At 30.3% G+C, this 13969-nt stretch overlaps 1 protein-coding gene across 1 annotated transcript; it reads left to right on the forward strand.

The window, feature by feature from the left end:
• The first annotated feature begins 1164 nt into the window (after nt 1-1164).
• Nucleotides 1165-4858, forward strand: LOC109817276 (cystinosin homolog). Its single transcript, XM_020382493.3, has 8 exons — nt 1165-1350; nt 1440-1572; nt 2279-2368; nt 2448-2572; nt 3625-3667; nt 3864-3981; nt 4063-4112; nt 4478-4858. The coding sequence occupies exons 1-8, from the start codon at nt 1232-1234 to the stop codon at nt 4655-4657; spliced, it is 858 nt and encodes a 285-aa protein (XP_020238082.2). The 5' UTR covers nt 1165-1231; the 3' UTR covers nt 4658-4858.
• The last annotated feature ends 9111 nt before the right edge of the window (nt 4859-13969 follow it).

The raw sequence follows: 13969 nt of genomic DNA on the forward strand, positions 1-13969 counted from the left end.
ATGAATATTTTTTTAAGGAAAATTCGTAAAAATGACAATTTTATAATAGTGAAATTAAAAAAAAAGTGTGTTAAATCTATACTAATAATAATAATAATAAAAATTATCTAATTTTGTCGTATAAATTTATTTGGACTATTTTATCCCTACAGCTACATATAAACTACTACTGTTTATCTTTTTGTTTTATTTTTGTATTTAGTTCTTTCTCTTTCTTTTCTTTATTTTACTCTGAACATTTCAAATCCATTTAAATAATCACTTATTATATTATTTTTCTGGAAGTGCTTTTTTTTCCCTAATCTATAATTATTATAAAGGGAATATAAGAGATGTAATCACTTTTTAGTCTCTATTTTCTAATAAACCATTATACCTCCAAATATAAAAAAAAAAAAAAAAAAAAAAAAAAAAAATCTTAATTTTTTTTTAAATAATTATACATAATTTTTTAATATTTTATTAATAAATAATTATTTAAAATACGAAGTACATCTAGTAATGCAATAAAGGTTGTGAAGCATTTCATTCTTACAAACAACCAACGATCTTTCCTTCAAATAATACAAGTCTCCAATACGTTAGCTGTAGGACCCAACTGTTGAAGGCATGGAAATTTCCCACAAAACTACATCATATATTGAATTTGAGTTCAATCGTTCCTTCAATATTTGAATGGTCACAAACTCACAATGAGAAATATTACTGATGTCATTTTCTTTACAAGATTAATGACGTCATTTAAAAATTTATAAAGACAAACAAAAATGAAAATACTAACATTACACACTGATCGACGAATTAAAAGGTACAATTTTTTATTATTAAAAAGTGTACCAACGCACTCTTTCGATATCTATAAAAAAAAAATTATATTAGTTCCGTAAATAATACTATGAGCATGAGGACACGTTAATAATATCCAACAAAAAGAAATATGATATTTTAAAGAGAAATTTAAGCAAAAAAAAATTAATTTAAATATACCGATATATATTATAAATTTATTGACTTTTTGTAATAACAACTACTTTAAAAACTATATCTAATACAATTTATAATTTACTAACATAGTTTACAAAAATTAAACTCTTAAAATAAAATTAAAAAGTTGTTCAGAGATGAGCCAATTTGAGTCCAAATTCATTCATATTTGGACGGTTCCAACTAGATTGGTTCATTGTGCAAAAGACGATATTTGTTTCCCTGTGGGAGAAACAGACACACAAAAATGGTTTCTTGGAACTCATTTCCTTTAGAAGTGATCTACCAAGTGTTTGGTTGGTTAGCTTTCCTTTCATGGTCTGTTGCTGGCTACCCACAAATCATCTTGAATTTTCGTAGGAAAAGGTTGTTTTTTCATGTTCTATTTTCATTTATGTTTCTGTTTTTCCTTTGGGGTCTTAAGTGTTTTTGGTTGGTTTTGTAATCTAACTCAGTGTGGTGGGCTTAAGCTTGGATTTTGAGATTCTCAACATCACCAAACACTTGTCATATCTCATATACAATGCTTCCCTCTTCTTTAGTCCTGTTATTCAAAAGCAGTATTTTGAAAAGTATGGTTATGGACAGGTATGTTCCTTTCAACTGATCCAAGAGTTCAATCTTTGATGCAATGGTTCATAAGTTTAATGATATGGTTTGATTCTGGTAACAGGTTAAACTAAGAGTTACTATAAAATTTCTTTCCAAAAAAAAAATAAAATTATACGGTATGCAAACTAATCAAGCATCATCTCTGCTGTGCCGAGTTTTATCACTCTAAAAAATTTTATACTCTCCATTAATCAGAAATCATCCAGGTATGACTTTTAAAATAGATAATATATAAGTTAACAGATTTTGTCAGCTAATAATAATAATAAAAATAATATTTGTTTATCTGTTATATTATATAATCATTTTAAAGTGTCAGGACCATCCAAATAAAAGTCAACAAATTTATCTACTTACTTGATAATAACAAAATCAATATTTTTTTATCCCTATTATATCAGATCATGTGTTAGAGACTTTGCACTTGGAAAAAAATCAATAATTTTATTCCCTTTTAAAGCGTGTTCTTTAAGACTTTAGATACAAATTAACTTACAAAGACTTTAAGAATTTCAATGGCAAGACACTTAAACTTTTGAAATAGGTAACAGTATAATACAACACAAGAAGAAGTCACCAATGAATAGCCAAGAAATATGTAAATCAACTATGTTTCTTGGTCCTAAATCATTAGATATTCACATTATCTAGAATTTTGCCTTATGATCTCTTGTTATTGCAGATGATTCCTGTAGCTGCTAATGATGTTGCTTTCTCCACTCATGCAGTCATAGTAAATTTAATTATATTGTTCCAAATTGTAATGTTTGAAGTAAGTTTAATCAATGACCATACTTTTTAGCTCTTATACTAATTCAAAGATAGATAGTAAATGAGATGCTTATTTGCAGCGTGGAAGTCAAAAGTTCTCCAACTATGCTATTGCAATAGTTGTTGTTGTGTGGTTTAGTGCTGCTGTTTGTTTTTTCATAGCATTGCCCACTCAATCTTGGCTTTGGTTAATCTCCATTTTCAAGTAAGTTTCTCTCGTATTATGACTCAAATATTTTTAACCAATCCACAAGGATTTGAAAGTTAAATAAGTTCTTTTGAGTATTGGCCCAATAATTTAATTATACTAAAAATAAAATGGCATCATATATTCGTTCTTTCACTTTTTAAACCATTACTTCTATTGTGGTTGCTTAGCTTCTTTTAAGTTGTTCGTGCGTGTACCTTTTTCACTTTATCAGAATCTCAATATGCTAGAGAAAATACATTGAGAAAATTATCATAAATAAAGTCATATTTCATTTTTTTTTTCAAAGAACCACGTCTTTTACACAGAAATCATCATATTTTACTCTGTTCTCATGTTTTTAACATTTCTTTTTCTTTAATTTTAATTGGGACTCAAATATAAATTTATCATTGTAAACCACTAGCCATAGTAGCACTCAATTGAGATTCACAATAACAACTCTGAGGGTTCAGTCCAATTTACAGAGTTTGAGTAATTCATATAGTTTATTTGATAAAGTTTTCTGTTGTCTAGCCAATTAACTTCTCAAGACTCAACGAATTTGATATTTCATTTGTCTCATTCTCTTTGTTTTCATAATGAGATTCTTGCACTTGTTTACTTTTTAAGATTCACAGTATAATATTATATGTATCTGAGTGTTGGGGGTAAATAATATGCCATTGCCACTGGACTTAGAAAACTAAATGGTCATGCTCAAACATGACTTAAAGAAATTTCAAATAACTATGAAGTTGAAGCTGTGATTAAATATTATTGTGCAGTCTCTTCACACATCTACAAACAGTGACGTCACTTGAAAAAGCTTGAACATTAACATATCAATGTCTTAGTAAAACCTTGTCTATAGTGTCTTTCTCTAGGAATCATATACTGAGGTTTAATTTGTGTGTTCTCTTCATGGAATTTTGTTATTCTTCTGTGTCTTCTTATTTCTTTATTTTGATATAATTGTTTTTCTAATTAATTAATATTATAGAGTTCTTTTTTGCTGTGCTATGATTTGATTTCCTTCTAATAATTTGTGGAAATCTATTGTACTGCAGTTTAATTCAAGTAGTTATGACCTTCATCAAATATTTTCCCCAGGTCAGAATATGTCTTACCCTCCATATCATGTTCATATGTATCTGTTTACTTTATAATTTCGTACTTTTGCTTCATTGGTAAATGTTAATAGACTGGCAAATTTTATTGGTGTTTGCCATGTACTCGTTAACTTCTACAATCTTGATTAGATCAATATTTAGATACTGACTTAAGGTTACTTTGTGTTGGAATCTAGGCATTCATGAACTTCTTGAGAAAGAGCACAGATGGATTTAGCATTGGCAGTATTCTCCTTGATTTTTCTGGAGGGGTCTTAAATTATTCACAAATGGCCGTTCAATCCATAGATCAAGGTTTGTGATTTTTACAAATAGTTATTTATCAGATTTTATCCTTGAATGTGTATAATGAATTTTTGCTTCATCTATATCTAGGTTCCTGGGTGAACTTCTATGGAAACATTGGGAAAGTACTTATATCCTTGGTATGTAATCCTCTGCTACTCCATACCCTTCTTTGAAAAAATGATTCATGTCTTGTTCATCTCACAAAGTAAATCACGCATTAAGTATTACATTTCAGTTCTTTAGTTAGATAGAATAAAACTTATTGAACATATTATACTTTATTTTTATTACATATTTTCAAGAAGTAGCCTCAGAAGATAAATAACACAATGTATGCAATAATTAATTTCCTAGACTCTGAATATTATGAAAGAGGTTTGTTAAATGAGTTATGCAGTAAAGGGTAAAGCCATTAACGTTTGTGAATATCATTACTGTCATTGACAAAGGAATTCTGATTTGTTTCATATTTTTTTCCTTGCAAAAACAAAACACCATGCAGGTATCTATATTCTATGATTCTATTTTTATGTGTCAACATTATGTATTATACCGTGACAAGAAAGGACTTGCTTTTAAAAGTCCCGAAGAAGTCGATCAACCACTAATCTATTCAAGTCCAATAGATCAACAAATCAAAGATTCTGTTAAATCTTCACATCAGTCTCCAGCTGAAGTATGAGGTATATATAACTTGGAGCATGCAGTGCAGTAAAGACCTGTAAAAAAACATTTCAGAAGAGGTCAACTCTTTAAATGAATATCATTTATTAGTACTTAATCTTTTTTTGCATAATGACACTGTGGGTTCACAAAATATAGTGTATAATATGCAAATGCTTGTATTTTTTAATTAGAAGGAATATTTGTTTGTTTGACAGAATTAGTTTATGGTTATCTCAATACTAATCCACACAATAACAAGTAAAACAATACTCTTAAACACAAATATAAAATATATATAGTTAAGAAAAATATGGTGTTACAGAAATTATTTTTAATGTATAGATTTAAGTCTACTAATTTTTAAAAAAATTTGAAAAATATATGATATTTCGTTATTTAAATTCAAATTAATATATACAAATTTTTATAATTATTCGTTAATTTAAATTAATGAAAAAAAATATTAAATATTTTTTAATTTTTTCTAATTTATAAACTTAATTTATACATTAAAAAATTTTAATTTAACGTTTGAATCTCTAGAATTTAATATAAAATAAGAGTTATTAAATGAAACAAATCTACAAAACTTACTTTTAGAATAAGTATATATATATATATATATATATATATATATATATATATAATATCATATTCAATGAACTTTTATTATATTTAATGATATAATTTAAGTTAATCGTATATTAATCTGAGCAAGTGCTATAATTAATATATAATAAATAATATTGACTTCCCAATATCATTAAATATTTTCTTTTTTTTCAATATAAAATACATATGAACTAAAAATAAGTTTGGATGATTTAAACTTTCAACTCCCTTTGTTCACTCAAAAAGCAAGAGAACATATTATTTCCCTTTTTCCATAAAGACACAAAGAAATGGTTTCCTGGAACTAAAAATATTTATTTTTGTGGTCCTATTGCGTTTATGGTTGCAACATATTACAATATTAACTTTTACATGATTATAATTAAATCACTAATCAATTATATATTTTTACATCAATGATATATGTTTTTATTAATATTACATAATAAAATCTTTAACATGGATTAAAAAGAAAATATATGTATTAAAGTAATAAAAAGAAAGTATAAAAATAGAAGAAATAAAACAAGATATTGTAATACAACTATATAATGGTCGATGAAAAAGACATGGAGTGGTGCATAAAAGAAAAACATAGTTAAAAAGGAAGACACGATGACACTGAGAAAATTAAAGATTAAGATTCAAAATTCAAAAGTCCAAAATGTTGCAACATATATCACCAAATCTCCAACCTTCTAGTCTTCAACCTTTGAAATGCTTTTTCTTTTGTCTCATACTCTTTTGTGTTGGTTTACTTTATATAAAATAAATTTAGAGGATGACATCTTATTGAAGTTTAACTTTTATTGATATTAAGAGTATCGAAAAATCTAGATATATATATATATATATATATATATATATTCAAAATTAACATATCCCACGGTACCATACTCGTATTGGACAAAATAAATTTTTATTTTTAAATAGAATAGTTTTCGATATTGGTCTGATACGTATCCTAGAAGTATCGAATACATATCTGATACTTATATGTGTTTTAGAGGATCAATGGTAAACTGACTGGTGGAGGCATAAACACCTCTTCTTGCCTATTTGAATCATCGATAATCTCGTCATTTTTTCCTACACACAAATAAAATCATATATAGTTAGAAATTAAATTATGATGGTAGTATAAATTCAAAGAACTACACTTACTTTCATTCACTATTCTTTCTGGATGGTTATCGACATGTATGTTCTTTTCAACAAAGAGTTTAACTTTGTTGTAATGATGCATAAGTTTCTATGATTATTTAATGATATAACTTCATTATTGTAATAACTTATTTTGTTCGAAAAATGTTAAAATTAAGAAAAATACAAAAAAAAATATATATATATAACAAAATAAAAATCAAATTATTTAAAACACAAAAATAAAAAATAGCATATCTTGAAACAAAGAACAAAAAAAAAATATAGAAAACAAGAGACCATGATCTCACTATTTTCAGTTTGATTCAAAGCCTATTTTCTTTTGTTCCCTTAAATACCATTTTGGTCTAGGCATATCAACTTTGTAGGCACATCTCTTGAGACACCTAACTATTATCTTTTGTAAGAGACAAACTTTATTTTGTGAACATGCACAATAAAATTAAAAACAAAATATAGAAAATAAAATTACAAAGAGTGTTACGAATATATAAGGGGACTCTACATATGTGATCATGGGTTTCCTATTTTAATTGACATACCTACTTATGGATCTCCTACATTACTAGGCATACCTACTGATCCTTTGGTGTTAAAGGTGAAATTCCTTTTGTTTTGACTAATTACTAAGTGAATAGTAGTGTTTGGTCTAACGATTCTCAATATGTTATTGACTCCCTACTTGATAGTTTTGGAGGTGTCATCCCATGTCTACTATTATTACTCATAAAAAAATGGAGTTTGCATATTAGAGAGAGGGGAGGATGATCCTTACCTATTTATCACTCCACAAGCATTTCTCTCAACTTTGATTTGTCTCAAAGAAATAAAGTACAACTTCTCTGATAAAGGATAACCATGACACTCTTGGCATTCCACAAAGAAAAATATGCCATATTGGTAAGGTAAAAACACCAAGATGTAAGGAACCAACTACTTTAAACCTCCATGACAAAAATAGAATAGGGAGTGATCAAACCACCATACAAATATGTTGGGATTTCCCCCTTAATTGATGAAACATTTTATGAAAAGTCATCTCTTAATGAAAAGTCATTATTCACGAAGAATTATTCAAGAATAAAGAATTTATCATAAATGAAGATTATATCTAGGATGACAATGGGGCTCGTGAGAGCGGGTAGTAAGGTCCCCGCCCCGCTAAATAAAAATCTACTCCATACCCACCTCGTTCCTATGCAACTATCCATTAAGTAGTATTGAAAGTTGCAGATATCCATAGATATTTGTGAATTTTTTAAAAAGCTATAATTTTTTTAAAAAAAATATTTCAAATAAATTTAAACTTGTATTTGACATTAATTTTATTGAATATTAAAGATAAATAAATGATATTTTGAACTTGCATTTAACATTAGTTTTGTTGAAATATTAAAAATAATATAAAAAACAAGATAAATATATGGATGCTTAAGTAATTTTACTTGCATGTACCCACATCTGTGGATACTACCATACTCGTCCTACCTTGTTAATAAACAAGTAGAAAAATATTTGAACCCGTTACTCACGAGTATTTATTTAGGCTACGCATTCATTATCCATGGTGATTTTATCTACAGATAACCATAGGTATAGGTTTTTTTTTGCATCCTTAGCTAGTTGTATCTCATGGAGAGCCATGAATGAAGATTCGTAAATAGAGAGCTATGAATGGAGAACCACAGATAAAGAGCCATGAATGAAAAGCCACAAATGAAGGGTCATTCCATCCCTTATGAATAGGAAGACTAGTGATGAGGTTATTGATTCTATCCAATCTATTCTAGAATTATATAATCCTCTTTGCGAAAAAGAGAGAACTAGAGTGAAAAAGTTCTTTTATTCCTTTTTGAGAGAAAAAAAGAGTTATTTCCACCACACTTGATGAGAATTAAGAGATAGGATAAGATTCTTTGAGTGGTCCTCTTGAGAAAGAGAGACTATTTGTAATCCTACTTTCATAGTGGAGATTATTACTATACTAGATTTTCTGATTTTTCCTTGCTCACATTTAGAAAGTTTTCCACATAAAAATTTTGGTGTTATTTTTATACTCCTTATTTTTATTTTTCTTTCACATAGTGCTTATTTTGTGTTCACAAATGTGGGAACTAAATTTATTAATTCTAATAATGGTATTAGAGCTTGCCTAATTGGGCAAGTTTTTAGCTTGTGTAACTTAAAATGGAGGGAACAATTGCTTATGATAGAGATATATTCGAGTTAACTACAAATAATTACTCCCAATGGAAACCAATGATGGAAGATCACCTATAGAACAAGGTTTTGTATGAGCTAATCATAAGTCAAAACAAGCTAAGGAAAAAGACTGACAAAGGTTGGGAGTTTCTAAATCGCAAAGTTGTTGTTATGATTCAAAAATATATTGATCGAAGTTTTTTTGAACATGCATCGATTTATACCAATCCATATGAGTTATGGAAAAAGGTTGAATCTATGATTCAAAAGAAGACTCCAAGGAACAAGGCTCATTTTGTCAAGAAATTGGTGAAGTTAAAGCACTTCGAAGGTAAGAACATGATTGAACACTTAAACATTTTTAAAGGACTTGTGAGTCAATTGATGAAGGTAGAGATGAAAATTGATGATGACTTACAAACTTGTTTACTCCGTTTTTTGCTTGAGAGTTGGGAAACATTGGTTGTCACTTTTAGCAATATTGCTCCAAGTGGACAACTTAGCATGGATGATGTTGTAGATTGTTTGCTAAATGAAGAGTCAATATGAAGAAAAAGGCTCAAGTAGCTACTTTGAAGTCAACTTGTTGAGAAGAGAGGGAGGAGTGAGCAATGGGGAAAAGGAGGAGGCCATGGGAAATAACAAGGAAGATCCAAGTCTAGAACCAAAAGCCTAACTTGTTTTCATTGTGGCAAAGATGGTCACAAGAAGTTAGAGAGTAGATTCTTGAAGATAGATTAAAAAGTTGGAACAATCCATCTAATCAAATAAAACCTAGGAAGAAAATGGGAAAAAAAATACAATATGGCGGTCGTCTCAAACAATGAGAACATTTTTCGTATTGGTAAAACAAAATTATTTAAATGTTGCATTTGATGATTATATTTAAGTAGTTGATTCTGGTGCATCATTTCACATCACATTGAATGAATAATTTTTCTTATCATATTAAAAGGGAGACTTTGATACAGTGAAGATGAGAAATCATGTCACAAGTAAGATTATGGGCATAAGGGAAGTAACTTTGATGACCGAGAATGTAAACAAGTTGGTACTGAAGGAGGTAAACATGTACTAAAGATGCGTCTAAACCTTGTCTCAGTTAGAAAGCTAGATGAAGTTGAAATAATGAACCAATTTGGTGTTGGTAGATGGAAACTTAGTCAAGTAAGCATGATTGTTGTTTGTGGTAAGAAGGAAAAATATGCAAAGGGAAGATGAATGCTATTCAAAATGAAAACAAAGAATTGTGGCATAGACATTTGGGCCATATGGGCAAGAAAGGATTAGAGATCCTTGCAAAAAAATCACCCTCCACAAATAAAGGGCATCCACTTGAATCATGTGAAGACTGCCTTATAAGAAACCAACACAAAGTATCATTCAAAAGATCATACGGTGTTAGAAGAAGAAAGCAGATCATGGATCTTGTTCACTCAGATGTTTTCTTAATGTCTGACTGGTCCCTAATAGCGTTGTCGAATCACTATAAAAAAATTACTGAATTTTCCTCAAAGATTTATAATATAAGGAATAACTTAGGTCATTTTTCTCGAAAGCACAAGTTAATAGGATCCAAAATTATCATGTAATTAGAAAGGGGATTTTTATGAATATCAAAGATAATTTAGAATATTACAAACACAAACAAAAAATTCAATAAAAAATTTCAATTGGAAATTACATTGATTCAAAATTTCGATCGTTACGATAAAATTTTTATGGTACAAATTATAATCAGAATTCAATCAGCCTAAATCAACATGAACATAATCTAAATGTAAATCTAAATCTAGATCTATTAAATTTCATAAAAATATGAAATGCAATCGCGATCTCAATATTTTCATGAAATTCAAGAATGGTTGACGCTTGATTTAGGCGATTAAGGTTATTTTAGGTTTAGATTTAAATCTAGATCTATATCCAAAATTAATCCTCAAATTTGATTCAGATCTATTAAAACAAAATTCATAATCATGAAGAATGGAAAATAGATCTATAACAGAGAAGAAGACGCAGAAAATTTGTACGGTAAAAATAGATCGGGAATTCGAATTTTACTGTAATTCATGAAACCTCAAATCGGATGAACGAATTAGCTAGACATCTTCAACAAGATGTTATAGTTCCTTTGTGTAGAAAAATGTAAAGAGAAAATTACAAGAGGGAAGACATACTTTAGAGAAACTTATAGAGAAAACAACTCTAAAATCTTAAAAATGAGGTATAAAGTGTATATAACAAGCCTGACAACACCTATTAATATAGAAATATAGTGGGTCTAATAAGAATATTTACAAGGCTCAACCCACTAAATCAAATAATTACATCACTAAACAAATCCTAACATTACATTCTAAAAATAAAAGGAAAATATTATGCAAAGTCGCAACTTTGCAATGCATTTTTGAGTTACTTAATGTCTGAACTGGCCTTTGTACCCAATAGAGAAGTTTTAGAACTCTCTTATCTTTCCAAGGACACTAATAACATCCAAATCCAATGTCAAGAGCTCTAGATATAGCCCACACAATAAACAATGTCAAAATAGAAAAAAAAAATTAAGAAAATTTAACTAGAATTTACAACTAAGACCAAAATGACCTACTAGAACAAATCAAAGCTAATATATCACAATATGATATTAATAAAAGTCAAATAAATAAAAAATAATGCATAGAAAGATATACAAAAATTGGTTTATCAATCCCTTGCGGTACCTAATATTTTGTTACCTTCATTGATGATCACTCGAAAAGGTTGTGGGTTTGTCTATGAAAGACAAAAAAGCAAATTATTCAAGACACCTTATGAATGGTCTAGCGAATAGTATAGAGCTTTATTTGAGCATTATTGTATCTGCATGTGCTTGAACTGGTAGAAAGTTAAAATATTTAAGAACACATAATGGTAGAGAGTATAAGAGTCTATTTAAGTATTATTGTAAGTCTCATGGAATAAGACATAAGAAGGTACCTCCCAAGATGTACATATGAATGGTATAGCGAAAAAGTTTAATAGAACGATTGTAGAAAATGTATGAAACATGCTTGTGAATAACCAATTTTATCTGGGGCATACAAACAAGGAAATGAACTTCTATTATCAAGAAAAAGAGTTCCCAAAATATGGAAATAACATGATATGACATCAGAAGGCCCAAAGCCCAATAAGGGTGATTTAGTAGCCTAGAATGGGCTGTTTCCAAAATGGAACGGATCATTCCCAAACTGGAATGGGGCATTCCAAACCACCAAAAAGGTATAAAACTCTAGTTTGCCTCCCACACCGAACCAGGGTCACGCCCTCCCTGTAGCATCACTTACCCAGGGGCCGTGTCATTCCTAGTTATTAAGGAGTACGCTCGTCCCTGAAGCATCACCTACTCAGGGTTCGTATCATCCCTGATCATCCGGGAGTACGCTCGTCCCTGAAACATCAACTACCCAGGGTTCGTATCATCCCTGATCATCCAGGAGTACGCTCGTCCCTGAAGCATCAACTACCAGGGTTCGTATCATCCTTGATCCTTTAGTGTGAGGAACCACAATCACATTACAATCCACACAATCTCTTGCAATTAACCCTATGCCAGGGCTGCCATAATTGACATAAGTGGTGTGTGTTAACTGTCTTACTCATCCCACACCATGCTAGGGTCACGCCCTCCCTGTAGCACCACTTACCCAGGGGCTGTGCCATCCCTAGTCACTGATGTGAGGCACCACAATCACAATCATAATCACATCCATACAACATCTCATCTCATAATTCAAATTCACATCATGTACACAATTCCACCTCACATACACGACAGATAAGCCCAGCAAAATAAGGGTTTACACACCCCTGAAGTAATTCACATCAAGATCATTCATTCTTATCAATCAATACAATAATAACCTTCATAAATTAATATAATTTTAACACCAACAGTGAAACCCCCAATTGTTCCAAAACCTAACTCACAGACACTTTTCTACAGTTTCGTTCTCCCTCTCAGATCATCATTCTTACAAATTAAATATGTATTTCTAATCCTCAACACATACAAAATCTACTAGGATCATCAATTTCTCAAACAGAAATATTCCAATTTTTCCAAAACCTAGATTACAGACACTTTTCTATAATTTCGTTCTCTCTCCCAAAGCATCATTTTTACAAATAAATCATACATTCATAATCCTAAATTCATATAGAATCACATAAAACCAAGAATTCTCCAAATAGAAATAATTATCAAATTAGGGTTCTTCCTCTACCCAACTCTACATATAAATAATTCCCTTTTCCCCCGTACCTGGATAAATAGGAACTAGGGCATAACCTCCACCTCTCTTTCCTTAAACAGGAACGGAAACTAAAACTGGGGCAGAACCTCATCCTCTGAGTTCCTCTTGGTCTTCAGAGAGAAGAAGAGGAAAGGAAGAGAGAACAGAAGAGAAGAGAGAGTGAGAATGAGAGGTGTCAAGAAATGAGAGGATTTGAGGCCTATTTATAGGATTTTTCGCCCACCTACCACTACGGCCCGTTCTGGGCCCTTCAAACCTACGTAAATTTTTCAACTGGAACGGCCTGTTCTCCCTCTAGAACAGCCTGTTCTACAAGGAGAACGCCCCGTTCTCCAAGCAGAACGGCCCGTTCTACTTGGAGAACGACCCGTTCCAAGCCCGTTCTGAAGCAACGCAGAATAACATATTTACATCCTTTGGAACGGCCCGTTCCACCTTTGGAACGGCCTGTTCCACCTTTGGAACGGCCCGTTCTGGTAACCAAAAATACCCCTAAACTTTTAATAAATTTACGAAAATACCCATAATAATAATAAAAAAATTGGGGTATTACAGCTAATACCTTCCCGACACGTAATTGATTTCTGAACCCAATTTTGATTTTAAAGGTTATTTTTAAAGGGTTTTTCAATGTTTTTCCCTTAAAATAAAATATTGTTGGCGACTCCACTGAAATATAATGTTTGTGTCATCCCGTCATGATTTCTGTTACGACAATGTTTTCTCATGCAAAACTTCCTAAGTCATTTTGAGGAGAGACTATAAAAACTGCTACTGATTTGATCAACCTATCACCTTCAAGACTGTTAAATGGAGAGATACTAGATGAAGTATGGTTTGGAAAGAAAGCCTCCTATGATCACTTGAGAATCTTCTTTTGTAAGGCTTTTATTCACATTTCAAAAGATGAAAGAGCAAAGCTTGACGCAAATGCGAAATAGTGCATGCCTTGATTCACCAATAGATGAATTTGGTTTGAGACCATGGAATCCTACAAACAAGAGAATTGTTTGAAACAGAAATGTGGTGTTCTTTAAGGATCAAATAATCCA

The sequence above is a fragment of the Cajanus cajan genome, chromosome 2, assembly GCF_000230855.2.
Source record: "Cajanus cajan strain Asha chromosome 2, NIPB_CcT2T_4, whole genome shotgun sequence".
NCBI classification, from domain to species: Eukaryota; Viridiplantae; Streptophyta; class Magnoliopsida; order Fabales; family Fabaceae; genus Cajanus; species Cajanus cajan.